At 34.5% G+C, this 23,929-nt stretch overlaps 2 protein-coding genes across 16 annotated transcripts; both read right to left on the reverse strand.

Moving 5' to 3' along the window:
* Window positions 1-1,303: 1,303 nt before the first annotated feature.
* On the reverse strand, window positions 1,304-14,994 carry LOC141448321 (protein croquemort-like). 3 transcript variants are annotated; one of them, XM_074116631.1, is made up of 10 exons: window positions 14,855-14,994; window positions 11,752-11,935; window positions 10,390-10,550; window positions 10,167-10,308; window positions 9,546-9,761; window positions 9,148-9,362; window positions 8,491-8,785; window positions 8,219-8,292; window positions 7,836-8,077; window positions 1,304-7,008 (listed from the first exon to the last, which is right to left on the reverse strand). In XM_074116631.1, exons 2-9 carry the CDS (start codon window positions 11,869-11,871, stop codon window positions 7,837-7,839), a joined length of 1,464 nt encoding a protein of 487 aa, XP_073972732.1. In that variant the 5' UTR covers window positions 11,872-11,935; window positions 14,855-14,994; the 3' UTR covers window positions 1,304-7,008; window position 7,836. The 3 variants fall into 3 exon arrangements, with proteins under 3 accessions (XP_073972732.1, XP_073972730.1, XP_073972731.1); XM_074116629.1 differs by lacking the exon at window positions 14,855-14,994 and adding an exon at window positions 13,648-14,789; XM_074116630.1 differs by lacking the exon at window positions 14,855-14,994 and adding an exon at window positions 12,156-12,349.
* An 11-nt stretch (window positions 14,995-15,005) lies between these two features.
* On the reverse strand, window positions 15,006-22,173 carry LOC141448324 (solute carrier family 25 member 45-like). Of its 13 annotated transcripts, XM_074116642.1 has the most exons (7): window positions 21,769-22,172; window positions 21,523-21,633; window positions 21,221-21,415; window positions 18,503-18,736; window positions 18,297-18,423; window positions 17,448-17,572; window positions 15,006-15,310 (listed from the first exon to the last, which is right to left on the reverse strand). In XM_074116642.1, the coding sequence occupies exons 2-7, from the start codon at window positions 21,560-21,562 to the stop codon at window positions 15,030-15,032; spliced, it is 1,002 nt and encodes a 333-aa protein (XP_073972743.1). In that variant the 5' UTR covers window positions 21,563-21,633; window positions 21,769-22,172; the 3' UTR covers window positions 15,006-15,029. The 13 variants fall into 13 exon arrangements, with proteins under 13 accessions (XP_073972743.1, XP_073972744.1, XP_073972750.1 ...); XM_074116643.1 differs by lacking the exon at window positions 21,523-21,633 and having other exon boundaries at window positions 21,769-22,173; XM_074116649.1 differs by lacking the exon at window positions 21,523-21,633 and having other exon boundaries at window positions 21,290-21,415; window positions 21,769-22,171.
* Between the last annotated feature and the right edge of the window lie 1,756 nt (window positions 22,174-23,929).

Below are 23,929 nucleotides of genomic sequence, written 5' to 3' on the forward strand. Positions count from 1 at the left end.
AAAGTACCCATAGTCTCGTACCCTAGTCAAATCCATTACAATAGTAATTCTGATCCAAGGCAAAGCTCAGGCAGCCTGAATCATCCATTCCCTGAACCTGTCCAATCTGCCGCTTACTAGGGTACGTTCACTGTGAGCATAGATGATAGGAGTGATGCATCAGCGCTCAAAGAAAAAACATATACATTCGAATGTGAGCGTGCACAACGAAGCTGCGACTAGTGACTCATACGTGCTGCTATAAACGAGCATAGATGATAGAATTAAATTTTTCATTTTTCTGCTAGCTGAACTCCAGTATTGGAGCTTCAAATTTGACTGCTGTCCAAAATACCTCTGTTTTCCAAGAAATTTGGTGAAAACTGGCATTATTTTTTTGTTATTATTTACTTTTAAACAATATTTTGTTTTTTAAATCGTGCTTACATTTATTTTTTCTCAGTAAAACCATTACTTACCTAAGAGTAATCAGTAGTTTTTCTTCTATGCTTATAGGATTTCCATGACAATTTTTCCAACGTTTTCTTAATTTTGACCTTATTTTTTCCAAAATATAGACGAATGTGGGTGGACTCATCCTCACATATTCAAAAAAACGATCCGGATAATTTCTAAGTTCCTCATATAAAAATGGTGAAATTCACCCGAAGTACTTCGTTTTTTATTTATGGGATGTACATGATATTTTCTAAAGCGTTTTTTCTTTAAAATATACCATTTCGTGGCTGCTGCACATAAAAACTCTTCTTCACTACTCGACATGCATGTATCGCAGCTCCGTTGTGCACACTAATCAGCGATTATATTTTACTCTATCAGCTATCATCTATACTCATAGTTCCATTGTGAACTTACCCGACATACAACACCCATTAAGATACCCATCAATACTCGGAATTCACAATGTGGATGCGTTTTTCTTCCAAAAATTTTCAAAATAAATTTAACCATTTCTGTCACAGGAAAATTTTAAAAAAGGTTGAACAAAAAAAATTATAATTTTTCATTTAATTTTTTTTTTTTTTTTTTTGTATTTTGTTATAACAATAATTTACATTGACATTAAAAAAAATCAATTTAAGGCAATCATTGAGCGCAATTAACATCTATGGAACAACAATAGCAAGACACAGCCTTCTCGTTATATTAAAAAGTATTTTTAAGTAATTTATAATGTTTGCTATATTGTAATAAAAACGATTTCATTTCTTTTTTTTTGTAAATTTAGAAAATTCTATTGAAAACATTACCAATAAATAATAAGTACGAAATTAAATAGATTTTAGATTCAGTAACTGTCCCATTGTAAAATAATTTATTAACTTATTTTCTTATAAATAATTGAATTAAATCAGCTTAAAATTATCTGTAAATGCCTTGTTTTAAAAAAATTGATTTTTGCACTTTCAGTACTATAAATTCTGCTAGAAATCTTCAATAACTTCATTCTCTAATTCCTTTATTTATAATAAGTTAAATAATTAATATTCTTACTATTCTAAGGTTGGTTAAATTGTTCCAATGTCCTATTACTAATTGTCCCAGCTAGTAGTATTTCCTGAGTGAATGTTCCTTCCCATTTGGATCAAGATTTCCACAAATTCATCATCTTTAACAATTTCCTATGAACGAAAACCTCTGGGAAGATCCCCTCTAAAAGTCCTGGGCAAATTAACTACCATTTTTATGAGGAGGTTACGTTGTTTTACCTAGGTGAAAACTATAACAATCCATTGAAATGCTATTCAATGGGCAAGCACCATTGAACAGCATTCAAAGCTCTTGGGTTTGACAAATGATTTGAGAATAGCTTTGCCACAATTCATGGTTTTGTGCATGGGTAGGCCCTATTTTTAGGTAGGCGGAACCCGGACTGGGGGAAACGCGCTAACATGCTTTTATACGGCCGGAAAGTACCTCTCAAGAGTTACCAATCTCTTCCGAGTAGTTAAGGGGATTTATTCAGCCTTAACAAAGTGGCCAACTCTTAGTGCTTATTTCGCTGCTAGGGCTAGGACATTCAGGGCAATAAGAAGGCGGAAGAACTATTACCAAAATGTTCAAGCAACCATCTCATGAATCTAGAACTTCTATGCGATGTGCGGGTGGCTGTAAAGAAATCAATCGTAAGTTTGTTTCAAACCTGGCCAAAGACATGCGCAAAGAGTTCATAACGTAACTTTGGCCAAAGTAACCGGCAACACTTGCTAGGGACAAAAGAGGCTGTTAAACGCACCCAAACGCAGCGTGGGTCTCTTTGAGGTTGATTGAAAGTGGAGGTCGCTCTTCTTCACTATCTCTGCCATTGTGAGGATGCAGTGAGATACCTAAAATTAGATCTTGAAACCCAGGCAACTAGGAGCATCAGGGCATGGGCGCGGCTGCTGAACCCTACATACTCTAAGCCCTTGCTGTAACCACAGAGATTTGTCACATGAGGTCCTCACGGATCAAGGTCATAACCTTCCTCCCAACTACACTTTCTTCCATTTTTGATAAACTAAAATAATAATAATCCATTAGCAAACAAATTGCTAATAAATCCAATATTCTTTTAAGAACACTACAATTTAAAAACTAAAATACATTTATATAAATACGTGCATAAGCGATTTTCATTATCACTTCATTCCAATATGCACAATCACTTAATTTGAAGGTAAACATTTAATAGAATTTACGAATTAATTGAATAAAAATGTCGTTAAAATTATACTTAATAATTATTTAATGCTTTAATAATATTCATTATCTTCTTTAAAGACTATAAATTATCTAAATAACGCCAACAAAGATCTATACAAATTATTGAATTTAATTGCTTGTTTTCTTTTAATGGCAGACCAATTTGTGTTTGATTTGATTTTCCGTTACAATAACTTGCGCAGCTTCATATAAACAAGATTTTCTTGTTTCTTAGAATAGAATGAAGACTTATTGTAATGAACACATAGTAACATAAATGGCCGCTACGCACGAATTTGTACTTTATTGTAATATTTAGAGTCTTTATAATTCCAATAATAAATACAAGTTATATATTCAATATATTTGAAAATTTATGGGAGGTTTTTTAAAGTTTCAATTTTCTGTTGACGATTGATAATTAATAACCTCACTGGTTAAAATTGGATGCCAATAATTAATAACTTCATTCTTTAAAGTTTTTAGGATATTAAAACCTCTTTTAGCGGAATAAGATAGTTTCATTTATCTTCAGGGCTATGTTAACAATAATAATATTGCTAGTTACATGTTACTTAATTTACAATACATGAAAAGAAAAATCTAAAAAAATGGCAAAGAAAATATTGTAGGTACGTAAGTATGTACGAGAGATTATCCACCGAAACTTCAAAACGAAAATAGCAAAGAAAATTCAAAATTTCCATAGGCGCATCTGTGTGTCTCAGTGATTTACAACTTTTCTGGCCAACCTTCAACGAGTAAGGTTATGGTCAAGGACGGTTAAACTGAACCGGTTACACCAGTTTATAGAATCGATTTTTTTTTATTTCTCTAATCAGCTGCTAGTATTGCCCTTTATACTTGGTGTACTAGTCGAAAAATTAGTATTATTTACCATTCATAAAGCAAAAGAGGTATTAATATCGTGAAAAATGGAAAACTGAAAATAAATATCCTACATATACTTAGAGTTAGCTGGTTTATTATAAGTCAGGGATCTCCAAAGAGAGTATTCTGGAGGAGGAAGTGGCCACTTCTTCAGGAATTGATTTTTGTCTTACTGTAGTTTAGCATCTGCACAATTTGGGAATTATTAGCTCGGTACCGTTGTGCAGACTGTGTTAGGAAAAGAAGGAGACGGCCTCTCACCTGTTGTTCGATTGTGTTGCAATCGAGTGGTTGCGCTATGAAACATTTTTGAGACCAAAGGAGTTAGTAATGCACAATGAATTAGTAGGGAAAGTCCTCAATCTTCTTAGTAGGGGGAGGTTTCATCTACTAGATCCAAAAGGGTGCTGGCACAATAAGTCTCTTGTGGCTGCGGTGCCGTGGGGCATGGGTCCCGTCCCGTTTCAAATTATAATTCTACTGTAGTTTACCCACGAACTACACTAGCACATAGTCACCTCTAATCACTACAAACCTAAAGAAATCCACAATTGGTGCAGCCCTACGGAATAATATTCTACCTCTTCCCTCCTCCGCAGAAAAAAAAAAAACTCATCTGAGCCCTACAAGAACATTTAAGAAGGCCAGAACTGAAATGCCAAGCTAGCCACGGATCCTCCAGCTTCACCAGGGGGACTTCAATTTCTTGCAGTATCCATTGAGAATATATGACACAGTGAGCTTGGCTTCCTAGACCTTTAAGGTGTTTTGACGGTCAGAGAAGGCAATATTCTTTCTGCAGTGCCCTTAATATTAAAATTCTGAACACAATTTAAAATGGCGAATACTCCCAAAAGAAATGGGATATAAACATTGACTTCCTTAATACAGAAGCAAGTCTGTGAAAGGCGAGAGAACCAAAATGTTAATGTAAATATTAAAAATGCAAAGGAAATTTTAGAATGAATTGTCCAGTACCTTTGGAGATCCCTGTTTTCACCCTTCCTAAAAACTATATTTTCTTTTTTGTTTCAATAATAAACAATTTTTATTTTTATAAAATAATTTAACGCTCAACCGATTTGTTTTTACATAATTATTTTTATAATTATTCATACATACAGTACAATATTTATAGCAATAAGTATCGAAGACCTTGTACGCGTTTTAAGCTAAACAGTCGCTGTTTAGAATTTATAAATTTTATATAATGATTGATAACTACTAACTAATGACTGAATTTATTAAATAGTAAACAATTAAACCAAAAATTAATTACTTAAAATGAAAAGCAATTAAATAATTATTAATAAATATATAAGAATAATTATCCTTGATAATATAGAAATAATAATAATGGACGAAAAATCTATTAATTATTGATAAAAGCCACTATTTTTATTAGTTCTTTTTTGATAACCCAAGGAAATGTTTAATGTCAGAAAGGTTATCAAACTCTACTCCAAGTACCTTGGTCTCATGAAACACTTTTGAAGGCAATTAATTATTATCCGTTCACAACGTTTTATATTTTTCTTTCATCCTATCGTAGAGAAATGGGTTCATCAGATTCCAGTAGGGAAACTTGGCTACTAATGAAATCTGAGAAGTACTGATCACCTTCTGATAAGTTGGTAAAGAGGTTTGGCACGTTTCTTTTTATAGTTTATCTTCGAAGTCAAGTGAATGAGTTGCATGATAATCGTTAGTCTGTGACCAGCCCAAGGAAGCTCTGTACGAGGAAGTGGATTGTTATTAACGAAGACAGGAGGACAGGAGCCCCGCTGGAGAATACGCGAGCTGGCATTTCTGAAAGTGTAGTACAATTCTAAATCTTTGAACATGGTTCTAGGGTGGAAGCTGTGACCATTATACGTGAAATTGATTCGCACTTGTCGCTAATATGGCTGTGTTGTCTGCATTTGTACAAAGTAGGGTGAATGGATTTAGGAATGTCCGAAGTATAAAACTCTTGTACAAAACGGGGGCCAATTATACGCCCATGCGGTATTACTTCTGCCCCCCCTCCACCCACTGGAAAAAAAGGGAAGCATGGTGCGCCACCGAAAATATTTTTCAAAGAGCAAAAAGTAACTAATTTTCATTTTCCTTCTGTAACAGGTGAGTACTAAAGTGCAATTACTTGGCTGTTGCCTGTAAGTAATTTCATCCCAGTACGATCAAATACTTTCATTTGAAACTTCGTGAATTAGAGATCAGGGTCAGTAACTTAAGAGTGTAAAATGTGTAAATTAAATTAGGAATTACTCCGTGTTCTCCGGAAGTGTGACGAACAGAATAACTTTTTTACTTAGAAAATATTTTTTAGGAAGTATGTCTATCGAGTCAAATTTTTCACCGAAAATTCCTCCGTTTTTAAGATCTCCCGAGTTCGTAAAAGAATTTTCTAATAAAATTGTGAGTCCTGCTTTTCAAAAACAATAGAAAGTACAAACTTTATATTTCATTAGTTTACCTCCACTAGTATTCGGTGGAGTATCCTTCAATCGGAAGTATTACTTGAAATGTGCCATTTCAGTGTAATGTACGGTCTCACCACTATTTAACAATGAATGGCCAAGTGTAAAGAAAATTCCTTAACCATAAGCGCTAAAAACAATGAGAATTTATCGTCCTGTTAAATAAAATTGCAAGGCACATAACTGCTGTATATTTATAATTGCTTTTCATCACAAACTATTTTATTATTATTCTATATTTATTGCCTTTTTTTAAAAATATGAGCATTTGCTTAAATATTAAAAAATATATATATTTCTTTCAAAGTACTATACATTTCTTTAAATATTATTTATTTGGTTAATTATTTATAAACTACTAAAACAAAATAATGGAAATAAACCTTTTTCTTATCATTTAAATCTAATGCGCTAAACACTAAAATGATGACGTATTCTAATATGTCTGCTGTTGTGAAATCCATTTTTGGCATTTTCAAAATAAAGAGCTCCACTTTAAGCAGACAAACTACTGTAACGTTAGTATTCAGTTTATATAACTATAGTATTAACTACATTGGAAATATTTGTGGAAAACCTAATATCAGCCAAATTTGATTTCATCGATTTCAGGAAGCATTTTATGACAAAAAAAAAAAAAAAAAGAACGCCTAAAGAAAAGATCGTCACATAAAAACGTGTTTCACCAGTAAATGCTCAATCGTGCGTCCAAAACAATTTTCATCGATAGTTATAATTAATTAACTGTTCAGCGCAAATTAGTCGAACATAATCACTGGTATAAAAATAGTAAAATCATCTGAGGATTACTTTAAATTCGCTGGCCTTAATTTAAAGGAAAACTTACTAAAAACTGGCGGAGATGAGTCCCTTTTTTTCCATTTTTGGGTATTTGGCAAGACGAGCAACTTTTCGACGATCTAAAAGGATCAATCCAAAATCAGGATCTAATCTGAAATCGAAAAGAATTGCGAGTTAGAAAGAGGTACAGTGAAGAAGTACAAGGAAACAAGGAAAAAGTAGATGGATTGTACACAAAGAAATTTTTGGCAAACCCGGAAGTCGGGGTAAACTAATTTGAGTACGAGAGATCTTTTAAATATTTAGGGCTTATTCCGGCAGGTACTAATCCTACACTTTTTACACCCAAAGTTCTCGCTTCGCTTAGGTTATGTCGAAAAGATGCGATTAAAGACTAATTTAAGAGTTGGTTTTCTACGCTAGGATGGTTTGGCTCCTAAGTTCAGTCCTTGCGGGAAGGATTCTTTGTCCTTGGGCATCTCTAGCAATGGGGAATTCTTTTCGCCTCTTATATCTCTCTACTAAAGTTAATTAAGTAAGACCTTTGAAGCTTCTGAGTTGATTATTATTTAAAAAAACAAGCAACATAAAAGTCCATCTGACTAGACTCCGTAGGAAAAGCCAAATGGCGGCATAACTCCTCCATCCGATAGGCCTACTCAATCAGTACTTGTGCCATCTGAGAAAACATGGAAAGCTCACATCACTGGAAGAAGTCTCTCGTGACAGGAGAAAAGCAACAATATGTTATGCATCACAATCACCATCGCGCATCTTGGTACCAGAACACTGAAGGAGAAATCCGGCTGAGATGGTTAGAAGACGTGGAGGCCGATCTTAAAGCATTGATTTATTACAGACAATTTAAACCATGGATAGAGAGACGACTGGAACAACCTGGCCGAAGTAAGAAAGTTTATGGAGCAAAAGTATTTTAATTTCTTAATGTTTATGGTTGAAAAGAGAAGCATGAATTACTTTAGGATGAAGTAGATTCCAGAAGGGGTGTATCTCTTTTGGTAAAGAAGTGGTAACGCCATAGTATCAACCCTGCGATTATCATTACCGCTCCTAGTACTGCCAATCCAATGAGAAGTGGTTCAATGTAGGTGGCTACGGCTACTAAGGTAGACAGTTCAGAGGCTAAAGATTGTGTAACTGCAGCTTTTTCATCAAACCAGATCATCGGGATGTAAGCGGTCGGAATCCTTTCATAAAATCTGAAAAAAGATGAAGAGAACTATTCATGAAATAACAATAATAGACAACAGAAAGCCATTTAGAATGTGTCGATGTTAAGAAGATCGAAGTACACTGAATGTCGTCATACAAAAAGAGGACTTTAAGGAATGAATACTTACTTGATACCGGGAACAGGCTCTGAGCGGATGCTAATTTGCAACCTTGCGTGCACTTCTAAAGGAATGCTAGTTACCTGCAATAACATTATATGTATTAAATAAAAAGGTAACAACATCTATAATTCTCCAAGAAGAATCTATAAACTGCAGGTAACAGTATCACACACTAGAGGGAAGCGCTCAGTTGGTTACACATTAGACTCGAGTGGGCAAAAACTGGACCCAAAGAGATTAACTCAACTTCCCACAGCCTATAACCATTATTCTCTTACCTTCTCTAACAGTATATGGAAGTTGTGCAATTCAGGCGAAGGAAACATGCCACTAATGTTGGCCGTATAGGATGGATCAGCCAAGTAGAAATGTGGCAAAGATATGAATGCTGGTGCTCCGTAACGACAGCTCGAGATGTCCCTGGCACCTGTTGCCGGACAAGGAAGTTTCGAACAGTAGCACATGTTGTTTGGATCTTGAATTCCATTATCGAAAATCAAACTGTCCGCCGTGAATCTGCTTCCTTTCACATAATTGATTACATCTTCACCATCTTCTTTCAATTTCAGTGAACTGGACAAAAAAAAAAAAGAAAGTTTTTTTTAAACACATAAAGGTGATTTTGGTTGAAATTGGCCATCATGAATGGAAGTAATGATCTCGTAAGACTTTTTCTTAAAATTGATGGGAGTTGTGATGAAGATGAACATAGGACAAGGTTAATTGGAGTGGTCAAATATAAGCCAATAGGCAGGCTTATATATTTTTAGATAAGGCGTAAGAGAAAAAATAATTTGGAGGGAATGCTCATACAAATCCCTCCAGTTCACAGGGATCTCAAGTACAACTTCCAACTTCTTATTAACGCTCTTAGAAAAACAGCAACATTTCCACCACATCTCAAACAGCGATATAAGAAGCATAAAACAACAAACCTGCATATATCAGTAACAAAGATCTCAGCATGCTGTTTTGCAGCAGTATTAATTGGCCATAATTCTCCAGAACTACCTTTCACTTTGCCACAAGGTCCTGGATATGCGGTTGTTGTAGAATTGAAATTCCATCGATCTATATTTCCTAAACTATCCAGACCTCCTGCTCCGGTCTTCATGTTAAAAACGCCATCGTAATTAATAGAGTCATTTCTCTGTAATAAAAGGAAAGTATTAGGGTGTTAGAATTAGATCCTATGACCATCTGTGTTGGGAAGTTTGGTAACGTTAAAATCGCTGTCTAGCAGTATGAGATCTCAGCACTTCCTCGAGGGCAAAGGGGACATTTTAAAAAAAATCTGTGAACTAGTATTTTGAACAAATAAATCAATACTTACATTATAAAACCAACCAAATTTATCAAAAGGTATCTTGATTTTAAGAATTCTCTCCAGCTTTTTCGTCAGATTCAACAGCTCATCAGAATAACCATCAAAAAGTAATTCTCTTACGGTTTTAGTAACAAATACCTTTTTCTCTTCTACCTTTAATATGATGTTCGCTACTGGATACCATTTTTTAGGCACATATTTGACTACCAAATTTCGCATAGTCTAAAAAAAAATTGATGTTCGTTAATTACTTTTATTTAAATTTCTACAAAAAATTAGTAAATGAAAATGAAGGAATAAAAAAAGCTGGTTCACAAGTGACGTTTGCAAATCCGTGATTACGATTGCTTTTAGTATAATCAAGGATGAAGGAGGCCGGAAATAGTTACAGGGTACGCCAAGATCCCCCTGTAGTCAATGGTTGGCCAGCATTTCACTTCCTTTTTATGTTTATATTTGGTCGAAGCCATGTTTAACTGAACGATCACTAGTAAAACTTGATAAATGCACGTCAGCAAAAGTGATCAATCTCAGTGAAAAAAAATGCTCTCAAAATGGCGTGTTTTTTCTTTAGAAAACGCTCAAGTGTGAACTTGGCTGTTGTAAGTTAAAAGAAAATTAAATTACCATGGCAACAACGTTTATATTGGTAATTTCATCATTGAGGGTTCCTTTAGACATTTCCGGTATAAAATACCATCTTCTTCTTTGCTTGAACGTTATCGTATCATTTGTGTTCCATGTTAGATTTTTTTTCATGTGATGCTCACTGCAACAAACAATTGGCAATTGGTAAAAGTTCAGATATTGGAGAGTAGAGAATAAAACAAATAACCTAGAGAAAACTTACCTAAACACATATGGACCTAATTCTAAAAAGTTAGGTTTTACATTATTTTCCAACGTTTCTATAGGGTTTGTCCAATTGAACATATATATTTCTAAGTACATTGGAATTGGCGTTTCCTTCCATAGGTTGTAACTTTTGGAATCATTAGTTAATACTAATTCCTAAAACAAAAACAAGAAAAACTAACAAATGTTAAAGATTAAAGATGATCTCTTAAAAGTTTAAAATAAAAAGTGATTACTTTAAATATTTGACGAATGGTTCATACATTTTTAAAAAAATCAGAAATTTAGTCCATGAAAACGGTTTATTTTTTTTAGTTAGTGGAGAGGGTAACCGTACGATGCTCAGAGTCACTCTGAACCCAAATAGTTGCCTCTCTAAAAAACATAACAGACTGAGTCTAGAACAAGAATTTAGTTCCAGCTCCAACTGTGATTCTGGGAAGTTACGAGAAAAATGGAATATCCTATTAATTTAGAATATTTAATTTGCTACTCGTTGGTGGACGCTTTAAAATCTTTCCTTTGATTTACCCTCGTCTTATTTGTTGACATGTCTCCCTGTGCCGTATTCTTAGCAATGTATATCAAATTAACAGTAAAATATTAAACAAAGTACAATATCAACGCTATGTATATTAACAGTTCGAAGGAACTTCTGGTACAGAAGAATGTATTAGAATCTCTAACCACCATATTTGTTTTTCTTTTTAATTGAAACAGCAACTCATCAACAATTAAATTCTAGGAAAGGGAAGCTGGTTAGCGAATATTGGATTCCAACGCGGAGAACCATGGGTTCAAATCCAGCTACTGGCTCTTACATTCTTTTCTTTTCCTAGGAGCTTCTTACAGTTTACAGTCCAGTAATAAACAGATATGACTGTAACGAAAGAACACTCGGAGGCCGACAGTGTTCTGGAAAAAGCTCCAGGCGCCCAATAACCTCAGATGTTGACGCGTCTAAAAAATAAAATAAAATAACCTAATTCTAGAAAAATAAGCTTAAGTTAAAAAGCTCAAGGATCTAAATAAAAGCCGGTTTCCAGGAAACTAATGGAAAACCTATTCAGGAAAGGACACTTTCGTGTCAGCCACTTTCTTCCAGTTTTCTTTGAATTTGGAAATTAATTTATGCATTTTATTCTAAATAAACTGCTAGAAATAGTATAATAATTAGTTATGTAAGAGGAAAAACCAACCTACACCCTCTTGCTGAATAGTCACTACAATCTACAATATTGGTGAGAATGGATATTGGTCAAATATTCTAGAAAATACTAGTAAAAGATAAGTTGAGTTAGCTTATGTTTTAACAAATAAAATTACTATAAAATAAAAGATTTTGTTTTTTACTTACAGTTTTTAATTGATAATTCAATATAACTGGCCAAAATCCACTCATAGTACCACACAATACTAGAATTACTCCTCCAAGACCCCATAATATAACTTTTGAAATTACCACACCAGCTGACATATTTTACAGTATTGTAACCACTTACTAGAATTGAATGTTAACTTAATGGAAGTAGAATCATAAACTGAAACAGATCACAATTTATAAACACCTATTAAGGTTATAATTAATTATGGTTATAGCTAAGGAAAGAGGCTATATATAAAGAATAGCTACTCCTACCGTTACATCACACGATAGTACTAATTGCGTCACTTTACTGATTGCTCTATTTTCTATAATTGGTTTATAATTTAAAAAAAATTAATACAAATAAAACGAAACATTATTCTATTAACACTTACTTTCTTTTTAAAACATAAAATCATTAGACAGCACAAGGCTAAGGTCCAACTAATTGATAAAATTTCTATCAAATAGTTCATTAATTAAAATAATATAATCAGCACTTAAATGATTCATTTTTATTTGATATCTAATAGAAAAAACATACTCAGCCAAACCTAATCCACTATGTAACAGGGAGGAAGGTTATGCGATAACAGATTTGTTAGATTATCAGCTTTTCGATTCAAACATCGAACTAGAATCAATTGTAAGAGGCACGATACAAATTCAAACATCGAACTAAAATCGATTGTAGGGTGTAAGATACTCTGCCTTGAATATCTGGGTGTCAACCTTGATTTTTTAAGTGAAAGCGTAAAGAATGTTTAGAAATATTTTTAAGATAAAAAAAATCTTGTATTATTATTCTTGTGGTATCGAATTATTGTTGAAAAGAACAAACGGGGGCGTGAATGACTCACAACTTTCTCGTAATTTATTCACACAAATTTTCATGTAATTTACGATTCGCAATGAAAATTAATTTACTTCAGCATTATACATGTTCACTTTAAAAGTACTATAATCGAAAAAAGTCGCTAAAAACATCAAATTTTACTTGTAAACTTCTTTTCAGCGTCTCTCCCAAGTTGAAGTCATTAAATCACGGGAAGGAAGAATCTTTCAGGATGATAACGTTCTTTCACTTTAAGAATAAATAAATATCATGTAAATTTATTTTTGAAATTGATTTTTGTTTATACTAAATCTCCATTTTGAAGTCTATTTTGAGTCCAAAAATGTATTTTTAGAAAATGCCCGGTCAGCAAATGAGTATGTAAACAAAATATCTGGAAAACGCAAGTACTCTGAAATTTGTTGTAATTTCGATTGCATTGAAGTAGAAAACTCGATTGTGATTTAGCGAAAAAAAGGCCACTTTACAAAATTGATTTTTCACTTTTAGTAGGTTTCAATTTTATTTTAAAAATTGGTTAATACTAATTGCAAAAATTTAGATCTACAACTTTGATTTTAAACAGTGTTCCAGAATAATTTTTTTACGATCATTTTTGGGAGAGAGATTTCTCTAAAATGCCATTTCAATACAATTTATCCTAATTAAGAGGATTTGAGATACTAAAATTTCAATTTTATAAGTACCACTGATTGGTTTTTCCTGAAAACGTCCCAAATAATTTCTTCAACTTCCTATTTAAGTTACGTAACTTAAATAACGGTGACTTGAATTATTTTTCTAAGAAAGGTTTGTTTTGAGTAATATTTGGGAAGAAATGTTTTCGATTTAGTGGCGGGCTTTGCCTCTAACGTTCTATACCAGTTTAAAGCACGATTTTACTAACTGTATAATTTTAATAAAAATAAAATTGTGTGAGAATCACTGCGATTGTGGTTAGAGAGAGAATCGTGTTAATGTTCACCCAGATTTTGAAATAGTTTTTCTTAACAAGCTGAAATTAACTAACATTTTTAATTAAAAATAATCACCTTAAAATAATAAAATCCAAATGGGGAATTTCATTTTTCGAATACACATTGACCACTCATAATTTTTGAATTGGAAATCTTAAAACTGTCTTGCTGCATTTAAATCTGGTTAACCACTGCGTCCGTCAGATCGATTAACTTAACACTATGAGCTACGCTAACTCTAGCTTACACCGATACCTGACTAATAATCTGATATACTGATACTACCGGTAAATAATTCTTGAAAAAGTTCAAATGTTCTGTTCAAGAACGAAAATATTCCCTCTCCATCGTGCTGCGCATGCGTCCTCTGTGACCTGAATTCTGTTTATTCTTTCTTTGTAAAACGAATCACCTGCTGTGTTTTTTTTTTCTTATTGTTTAGTATTAACAAGACGTACAAAGTGACCTAGCTAGTTTTCATTTCATTAATTATTTAATAAGAGCAATTAGATTCCATAGAATACTAGGTTAATAGTTAATGGTTGTTGGTAATCTTCCGGAATCATATTTAGATCGAGGGAAAACGTTTCAACGAAAAAAAGAAATCCGTCATACCTGAAATGGGAATTTAGAAAAATAGTTCTCTAACTTGAAAAACCTTCCATCGTCAACGTCACAACATTTTTCTGTCCCAGTTCCTGAAGAAGGACCCCAGAGGAAACGTCGGTCTTTTTTTTGCTTTGTTTTTTAAAGAAAATTTATACTTCTCGGCTACAGTCAAACCAACCATTACGAGTGTCGTAATATCTACGTAACATCCAAATTTATTCAATAGAAAATTTTCTTTTGCGGTCCAGAAAACACCTTCTCGGTAAATGAAACCGATTTCCCTTTCTTTTTCTTTTTTCCGCTTCCATCCAATGCTTTGATTGTTATACCGATTGTGGTGGACCAAATCATTTTGATTCTTTTAAAAACGTTACAAACGTTGCCGTGAGGAATTTGTTTTCGAATTTAGTCTTTTATGCACATCTAAGTGCGGACACCTAACTTGCACAATCTTTTTTCTTTATGGTTAATGCTCGATGTAACTGATGACGTACACTTTCTTCCGGCATAGTGTCCCTACACCGAACTGATAAAATCAACTTCTGACGATGGGGATAAACCCGAAAATGGTCAGAAATAAGAAAAAAGCGCATACTAGAACGAATAAAATCAACGATATTTTGTAAGTCGTTTTTTTTGTGTTTTTTTTTTTAAATTTAAGAAACTGTCCTACATTGGTCGGTGGCCTGAAGAAGGTCCTGAAGGAAGAGATGATCTAAAGGCCAGCCGCTAGATTCGAAGCCGGGATCTCCGCTTCAGTATGTGCTAACCACTTAGCTAATCCCTTTCCTACGATGTCGTCACTACACTGTATCCACAATAAATTCTTTTTTTTTTTTAGATTTTTTTTATTTTTTGTAATTCTTCATCGCCTCTGGGAAAACTAAGCGGGAAAAGTCTTGGCAGGTTTCCAGGCAAAGCTGAAAGACAGCAAAGGTGGTGGCGTTAGTTGGAAACGCCCTCAGAACGGTCACCCACATTCCTTTCATGAAGATACTCCTTCCTTCTTCTTGGTAGCTCTTTAGCAGGCAGTCCACCACTCCCTTGTACTTGGGATTAGACAAGTTGTCTGCCTGCATTCGGCTTTTCACCACATCCATTGGCATTAGAAAGATCCAAGATATGATTCCTGCGGGCAACAAATAAAACTAAAAATGTTAGGTTATTTGGCATAAAATATTAAGGCGATTTGGGGCATGCGCAGACTGGCTTTTGTAAAGATAGATTTTAATCCATTGTACTTTGAGACTATCTTAATGTTACTTTAACACTTATCTTTGTTCAGATCTCATCAAATTTTAATGAAAACTAAATATATAAACAAAGTATATATACAAATCTGAAGACAATCGGGAAATTCCGAACAATCTATTCGGTTTTTAGCGAAATTCACTTTTCTATCGATAGTGATGAGGTTACGATATGAGATATTTGGCTCTCTGCGGTTAGAGGAGATCATAACCACAAAACACAGACTATTGAGAAAACTAGATCTTATATCGAGACTTGGATTTTCGCCTTCTGGACTAACTAGGGATTGGGAAGAGAATGTATTGTAATCGTGCACATTATTGATACTAGTACCCATGGTCAGCAGAAGTGGTTTTCAATAGGATGAAAAATTAATGCCATTTTCAGTCATGACAAACTTTATTATGCCGAGCTTTCGACCTAGGGACTAGGTCATCTTCATGGCCAATTTTCAAAGACAGAAGACGCACCAACCAATGATGTAAAACATTGTAAATTGGCCCTGAAGATGACCTAGTCTCTAGGTCGAAAGCTCGGCATAATAAAGTTTTTCATGACTGAAAATGGCAGTTATTTGTTCATCCTATTGAAACTATGATTCAGTCACCAAAAATAATGAACAGTAAAAGTGGTTTTCACAAAACGGTCTTAGTACGTGCTTCTGTCACTTCTGTCCGTATCCAATTATAACTCAAATAATCGCAAATTTGCTCTTTCCCTTAGGTGCTAAAGATGCCAGGGTAAGGTTTTTTTTTTTAACATACCTTAGATAGTCTGGCAGGCGAATCCCCGTCTCGGTCTTTGTTGTAGTATGATCTGGCTCCGGCCGCAGAGAGCCAAATATCTCATATCGCTACCTGGTCACCAATCTCTACGTAATCAAACAGGAAGCGATAAGCCATTTCTTCCTCCTCCTCCTGACAGAGTCTACACAGAGTTTCCGGGTTAAATAACTCCATCCAGTGGAGATATTTCCTGAATCTACTATGCCCAGTAAAAAGGCCAGCCGTCAGATTAATCTGGTTTTCTGCTTAACTTAAGTAAGGGTCTCCTGTGTTTCGAATTAACACTGATCGGACCTTAAGTCTTTTACGGGTGTTTGATTCCTAGAACAGTCTTCAAAGCAATTGCTTAAGAGCCGTTCGCTAATATCGATTCCAAGTTTCAAAACAATTTAAGAATGTAAACTTATGTAACAGAAAGTCGTGCCAGAGTTCACAATAGATTCTTTTTTGTTTCTAAATTAAGATTAGTGGCTTCCTTTAGAACGAATTAAAATTTTAAGAGAATTTTATTCTTTAAACAGTGAAAATATGAGAGACATTCATGGTAGTTTTCAGGCCATTAAATAGTTAATACAAAACAATTGTTCTCGTCAAGCGTAAAAAGATTCCTTGTAATATCGATTATGTTTCGATTAAAATAATTGCAAATAATTCTAGTAATGAGAGAAGTAGGTATTCTTCTCCCTCATTATTTCCGTTTTAATGACAGGAAATAATCTATTAATTAAATACAAATTTGTTTTTTAATCTTATTTTGTTTTTCTTTGTAATACGATACAAAGTTCAAATCGCCTTATTATGGTTATCATATGTTTGTTTGAAAAATAGCTGACGTCAATAGATAATTTTTTTATTAATTATCATTTTTGTTTTCTTTCAGTGAGTCGCATCGTTTACTTAGATTCCTAGACTGAGACAATTCCAGCGCTACAAGGTTTGTTATCTTTACTCATACATTGTAATATGGTACCTTAATAGCCTGGAGAATTATTACCTTCACTTTCTACCTGGTAACCTGCGAATAATCTGGTCGAGACATACTTGATAACAGCGTTATCAAGAGTATTGGGAAATGTAATCTTTGAATTTTTGTCTGCTTCGCCTTAGCGGTTACTAAAAATATCAGCCAATCGTTCCGCTCAGCTATCGTGGCCTTCCTAATCTAATTAGAGGTATACTTACTAAATACAACTAGTTCTAAACATCTTTTTTTTAAATTAAAATACTCACCTGCGAAACCACCAGCTATTATTTCATGTACTATTTTTGGACGCTGTTCAGGCTCCATTTTACCTTGCAACAGACAGACTATGTGTTCGTACGAGACGATGTAGAGAGAGAATCCAGGAGTGTCTCTAAAATTTATCAGTTAAAAAACAAAAAAAATTAATTACAGAGTAAAGCCTACAGTAGTTTCGAAGTTGGAATACCCAACGACTTTAAGTTGCTACAATTACAACGTAATAGTATGGTGAAAGCGGAGCAGATGCTTCCTTTGCAGGTGATTCAAGTCCATACGGTTTTGAACTGCAATCTAGCAGTACCGGGTCCCTCCAAAAAAGGTCGTAAGATGACTTAGAAGTCACCAAAATTAATTTTTTTTAGATTTTGATTTTATAGAGAGAGAGAGAGAAAGTAGATAGATTTTCTTTGTAGAGTCTTCTTTCTAAAAATTCACTCTTTAATACTGAGAAAAGTTGCTTCCGTTGGGAATGAAGAAAATTCTCCAATCGGAAATACCCTTTCACTCAACAGCTTGTTCACTTTCTCTTATATTGCTCCTAAGCTTTTCTGAAAACCTAAGATGTACAAACACACATACAAAGGGTTTATATTTTTCTTTTATCATTTTTCCTGGATTAGTTGTAAGGGAGTAGTTGATAAATGCTTCCATAAGAAGGTTACATTTTAAAGTATTTAACGGTTACAAAAACTCGTTTATATTAAGTAAGAATTGAGTCATATTTTAGACTCAAATGTTGGGAATTTGAAAATAATTACTTGAGTTAGAGTTATGAGAATTGTAGCAAGAGAAAGTCCTGTGAGTATTTACTCCTGAGCAAAATTATTTTGGCTCACCTTAAGAGCAGAGGCCAGCCCCCAGTATACAAGGCGCGAATTCCACCCAATTTAAAGATGTATTTGGCACAAGAATATGGTCCTGTGATCTCCTCTTTACTGCGCATTCGTCTTGATAAAATTGGGTCTGTCATCAAAAAATGGAATTTTAGTAAATCTAATGATGGTTAATGAAAGAATGGTAAGATGTAAACAAATTATCTAACCGGTCTTCACTTGCAGTTGGGTCTTGATGAGTTCAATTGGAGCACCTACAATGGTGGTGGTTGCACCGGCTACAGCTCCAGCAATAATCACATTTCGGTGCCAGTGTTCATCTACAGGACCCCATTCGCAACAGAATTTCCTTAAACTGGTTGGAGAATCCGAGTATTCCAATAAATTCAATACAAATCCAAAATTTCCAAAGAAAAGGCTGTTGTAAGCTCCGGCTGACAATGCTGGAAACAGTAGCCCTCGATAAAATCCCCGGATCTGGGGGGGGAAAAAAGGAAACATTAAATCGATTTGGTGCGCATTGAATTCTAGTAAATAGATGCATTAACTGGGTAAAATTTATAATGAAAAGGATAAAAACTGCATAATGTGACCCTAAAACCCAGTATATTCTGATAAACGATTTTATAAGCACCTCTATTCGACTATACAAGAATCATAGTTTAGTATCTCTGACTGGTTTCGGACTTACATCCACCAGTTTGTGTAGAGTTCTCGTCTGGCCTCTAAATTTAATCCAAATACATTCAAATTCAATGTATTTTTATACAGAGTACCCATTGCCCCATTGGGGCGTATAGGTAGGTAACGCATGGTGCCATTGATAACAAACAAAAACAATGAATTTATGTTTAAATGTAGATGGAATAATATTGTACTTATCAATAAATCTTGTATCAGCAATAAACTTATCAGTAACTTCACTTGTACTGATAAGTTGATCGTTGCACAAATCTTATTTAGTGCGTTTTAGGGATTAAACATCGCAAAAATAGCAGGAAAACGCCAAGTGTCAGCTCTGGGTTTATGCAAATCCAATGAAATAGTAAATTGGCAACGAAATATACTATTTATATAAATTCTACCACATCTACAACTAGAAGGTCATTTAAAAATGCATTTTTTTAACGGTTTGCCTTCAAGAAAGTCAACTATTACATGTATTTAGCAGATTGTCTCAGTATAGACTGACTCTAGTCCACAATACAAGGCAAATCAAACTATTTAGAGATAAATTCACAAAATAAATAAATAAATAAAATCTAGCTGGAAAACAACCTTCACTAACTAAAATTTTCGAGTTGTTGACTTGTATATGGCACATCAAGACACATCTCAAAACGTATTTTCCCAGAAAAACTTTGGTCTTAAATACTAAGTTCAGAAAAAAATCTAAAAAACCATTTTCGGAGAAAAAGAAAATCACGTCAAAAATCCATTGACTAATGGAGGCACATCCGTTTCAGAGTTTTTCATTACGCACGAAATTTTAACAACATATTTAATTCTTAAATTTTTATGCAAATCATAAAAGGGCTAATTTGTAGAATTGCGCCCCGGAGGCGTGGCCTGTTTATTTTTAGGGGGTGGGAAGTACAGCGCACCTACCGGTGAAAATTTAAACTACTTCCCGCCAATGAACTGTTTCGGATTGTGCGAATTTCGTAACGCTAATGTTTCGCGCGCATGCGCAGTACACTTACTGCCTAGCAACTGCTTCCTGTTTAATGTATTAATAGTTCCCGCGAGTGCTCTGTATGTGACCTGAGGTGCCGTTTTTTTGTAACTTTATGAGTATGAGTGTTTTAAATTTGCAGTTTTTTTTTAAATTAAAGCATGAGTGTAGTGTGAGTGAGGTTGGAGTAATGAATGTTATAAAATTTTGTATGGATGTTGGTTTTGTATGGTTGTATGGAGAGATTATCTGGAGGGAGTTCGACAGGTATACCCTCCTCAGGAAAAGGACTCCACAGAATAAGGTAAGTTTCTTTTGTTTTGTTCTGTGTAATTATTGTAATGAATCTTGTGACACAAATTAAAAAATTGAGGGCGATTAGGTAGGTTAGGAGGGGGGTATGGGGGTCGAAGCCCCATTAAGAAAAAAATCAGGGGGTGTGGGGGGAGAAGCCCCCCATTAAGAAATAAATAAATAATTCGAAGTGATTCTGATTCGCTGTTACCATATAACCCGCTAGATTTAAGTGTAAATATAAAATAAAGAAATAGTTTAATATTTATATTTGAATATGGCGGGTTCTATATAACAGCGAATCAGAATCACTTCGAATTAGGCACGCCTGGGGAGCTATTCTAAAGATTTACCCATAAAAGCTATTTTAGAGGAAATCTCATAAAAGTGTAAAATCGACTCAGAGAAGTGGCACTTTCGGTGCAGGAATTTCGGTCGCGAGATTGCAGTCAATAATATCAAGTTTCAGCTTCCTGCGTTATTCAGTTTGCACACACACCCCCATACAGGCTGTTTTCTGAAAACCATTCAGGGAGCTGCAAAACGGATCCGCTTTACTTCCGGTAAAAACACTAAATTTTAAATTGGACACATCCGCAATACTTACCGAGTAAGAGGATGTAGTAAAAGAAACCATAAGTTTTTATGGGTAAATTTTTAAAATTATTCAAAACCATGAGCAAAATTTAAGTAACGGTAAAATATTAATAAAGACCTTTATGTTTTACTTTACTTTAACTCAACAACGATGATTTCCAGAATCTTTTATCATCCATTTTGTGTTTCACAGCGCCCCCAATGTCCTCAACACCTAGGGGACTTATTCGACCACTTAGAGAACCAATTCTTTAATTTTTTTAATTCAAAATTAGTCTTAAAACAGAAAATAAAATGTTAGACGATATTTTTTTTAGCAAGATCCCTAGCAACGGAGTAACTTACAAAATCGAACACATACTTGGTAGGGTCCAATATCGAAGTTTTACCAATAAAAGAAGTAAGTGGATTGAGCACAATACCAAATCACCTGGGATACATACACCTTCATTTCTGTAAGTACTCAAAAAAATTCGGATCATTCCATGTTCTTTAAAGGTTTGTTGCCTTACTTTGACCGTGTCTAAAGGATGTCCTACGGCCAGTCCAACAATACCTATAACATGCGGGTATGCATTCCTGTACTTGTCCGATATAAACAAAAGAATCGTTAAAAAATAGATCAATTTTATCGCAAACACCAGAGGGAAATTTACAACTTACCCGCTATCCAGCCGGATACGAAATCACAGCCCCAAAACATTGGACTTTTCTGTTTTCATTTTATTGACAAAAATTTATGACGACATATTATTAAATGTATACATTGCCCAACTAAAAATTATTCAATAAAAATGCGTGGAAACCAAATAAAATAATATAAATCATATGGTTCAGGAGAATAAACGAACGAAAATTCAAGGCAAAGAAAGGTTATTGCCAATTATAATTAAGATTTTTTTTGCCTACCTTTCGATCTAGAGGTTATCTTCAAGTCCATCTTCAAGGCTGAGGAACATATTTTATAGAAGCAGATAAGATTGCTTTACATTGTGTTTGTGCGGTAACCTGACAAAGGCTCCATTTAGACGGTTCAGCAACTGAGTGGTAGGTTTTAAAATTTGGTTGCTGTACTGTTCAGTGTTGCCATTTGTTAAAAAGAATATTTCTTATGTTTAGTACTAAGTTGTCATATTTGTTGTTCAGATTTTACGCATCTGTTTTGAAATTTATACTGTTTTCTCTCTGTAAGGTTAGTCATTTCTAGTATTATCCCTTTTTTTTGTGTGTTTTTGTCTCTGATTTTAGTATTTTGGTGTTTGGGACCCCCACAACAAGTTCCTCAAATCACAGAGAAATTATCAGCACATTTCTTATTTCCATACCAACCTTTAAAATTAACACCCACAATATAAAACAAATTTTAATAAGTACATGTGTAGTAAATAATTTTTGGCTTCACCAAATCAATGTACAGTTGTAATCGGTCACTGTAAAATATGTTCCACAACCCTGAAGATGAATACTTAGTGAAAATCGTAATTCTGTGTAACGGAATATAACTGAACAATCATTTATTATTTCCCAAGACGTGTAGGGTTGCTACAGTTTCTGTAGTGATTGAATCAGGCTAACCTTGGAATTGGCTCGATTTCCAAGTCCTGGTTCCTATGTAGGATCTCCAGGGATGTTCTAGGAAGAGAGAAGAGCAGTCCTCTGGGTAACTACTCCCAGGTCTGGTTTCAAACGCTTTCCCCTAGATTTCCTTTTGTCCACTTCTCGAGCACAAGATGAAGAGGCGTAATATGTTATAAATCTATGATCTGTTATCTTCTTAGATGTACCCAGGATGTTTCCAGAAAGGTCCCTGAGAGCAAGGTTTTGGAGAAAATCTTTAAAAAATGGTAAAAAAAATGATCAACTAAAGTGGATCTTCTGATGGACTTTAATCAAAATATGGCTGCAGCATCGTCTTGTTAGTATCTAAACGGAAATATCGAATTGGAACTTCCGGCGACTCCCGGGTTTTTTTTGGGGGTTTTTCGCGTGGATTCTCACACAGATTAATGAATAAAAACCACTTTTTCATACACTTGGGGACATTCCCGGTGAAATCTCAAAATCGGAAGTTGGCACGATTGCAGTTTACCTTCACTTACTATTATAGTACAGAAAAGTTTTTACAGCAGAGCTGTTCAATTTATGTATGGACAGCGGAAGTCGCCATTCAGTGGTCAGGCGACATGGAAGGGGTTGGGGATAAGATTTGACCAGCGACATGGCCCACATTGGATGTGTGGGTGGACGAACTGTTGGGCCTCCACCATTACCTCGCCAGTCCTTCAGTTACTGTCAGCAATAGAATGGTAGGTCAGCTGTGTATGTGTGAAAGGGCCTAAACGTATACACACACGGGAGTAGCCGCGAAGTTGTTGAAACACCTCAGGGAAATTAAAGTTCAAAACACTGGCCATAGAGCGCGCTCCACTCCAACCGTTTTGAATTACTGCCGAGCTGAAACCATGGTTACACATTCCCACGCACACGTACGATGAACAAATTTACATGCACGCGTATGTATGCAATTATAGGACGCTTAAAAATTATTCATATATGACTGGCTTTTTTTTCAGCCATATTCGTAAAATTCAACTTCCAGAATTCAGTCGTTGTTAACTTTCACGTTTGCAACACTTAACTAGTTTTAACGTAAAAAAAAACCGGATGTGACGATTTTTCGAGGTTCTAAGTCAACTATTTTACAAGCGCCGAACTTAATTAATATATTAAACTAACATTATCGTAAGTTGTAGACCACCATTAGCGCAATGAGTAAACGAAGTTAACAATGGCGCCATTTTCGTGAAAATCCCAAAAACGTGCAAAATCCATTCAAATTGGTTCGTGGAAATTTCGTCAAGCGGCAATTTTAGCATTTTCCCATTGTTGTTTGAATAGAATAGAATAAATATTTATTACAATAAATATATACATAAAATAAATACAGAAGTGTAAATGTAATGTACTATTTTAACCTTCTAATCTAGTGAAGAAAGAGAAAAGTTAGGTGAGGAGGATTGGAATGCAGGGAAAAAAGGAGAGGAAAAACCTGCAGCTAGTGTAGAAAGTT

The sequence above is a fragment of the Rhodnius prolixus genome, unplaced genomic scaffold (assembly GCF_049639745.1).
Source record: "Rhodnius prolixus isolate KJV_2025 unplaced genomic scaffold, Rpr scaffold_19, whole genome shotgun sequence".
In the NCBI taxonomy this organism is placed as follows: domain Eukaryota; kingdom Metazoa; phylum Arthropoda; class Insecta; order Hemiptera; family Reduviidae; genus Rhodnius; species Rhodnius prolixus.

What these genes read in the sequence shown, in the direction of transcription:
- LOC141448321 (XM_074116631.1), bottom strand. Translation starts at nt 11,871, where the DNA reads ATGTCAGCTGGTGTGGTAATTTCAAAAGTTATATTATGGGGTCTTGGA. An exon ending in ATATAAACGTTGTTGCCATG is followed by an intron (nt 9,762 to 10,166) that starts GTAATTTAATTT and finishes ATTTTTTTTTAG; the next exon opens with ACTATGCGAAATTTGGTAGT. An exon ending in TTTGTTACTGATATATGCAG is followed by an intron (nt 8,786 to 9,147) that starts GTTTGTTGTTTT and finishes TTTTTTGTCCAG; the next exon opens with TTCACTGAAATTGAAAGAAG.
- LOC141448324 (XM_074116642.1), bottom strand. Translation starts at nt 21,562, where the DNA reads ATGTTTTGGGGCTGTGATTTCGTATCCGGCTGGATAGCGG. An exon ending in CGTATCCGGCTGGATAGCGG is followed by an intron (nt 21,416 to 21,522) that starts GTAAGTTGTAAA and finishes CGCATGTTATAG; the next exon opens with GTATTGTTGGACTGGCCGTA. An exon ending in AATAGCTGGTGGTTTCGCAG is followed by an intron (nt 15,311 to 17,447) that starts GTGAGTATTTTA and finishes TGTTGCCCGCAG; the next exon opens with GAATCATATCTTGGATCTTT.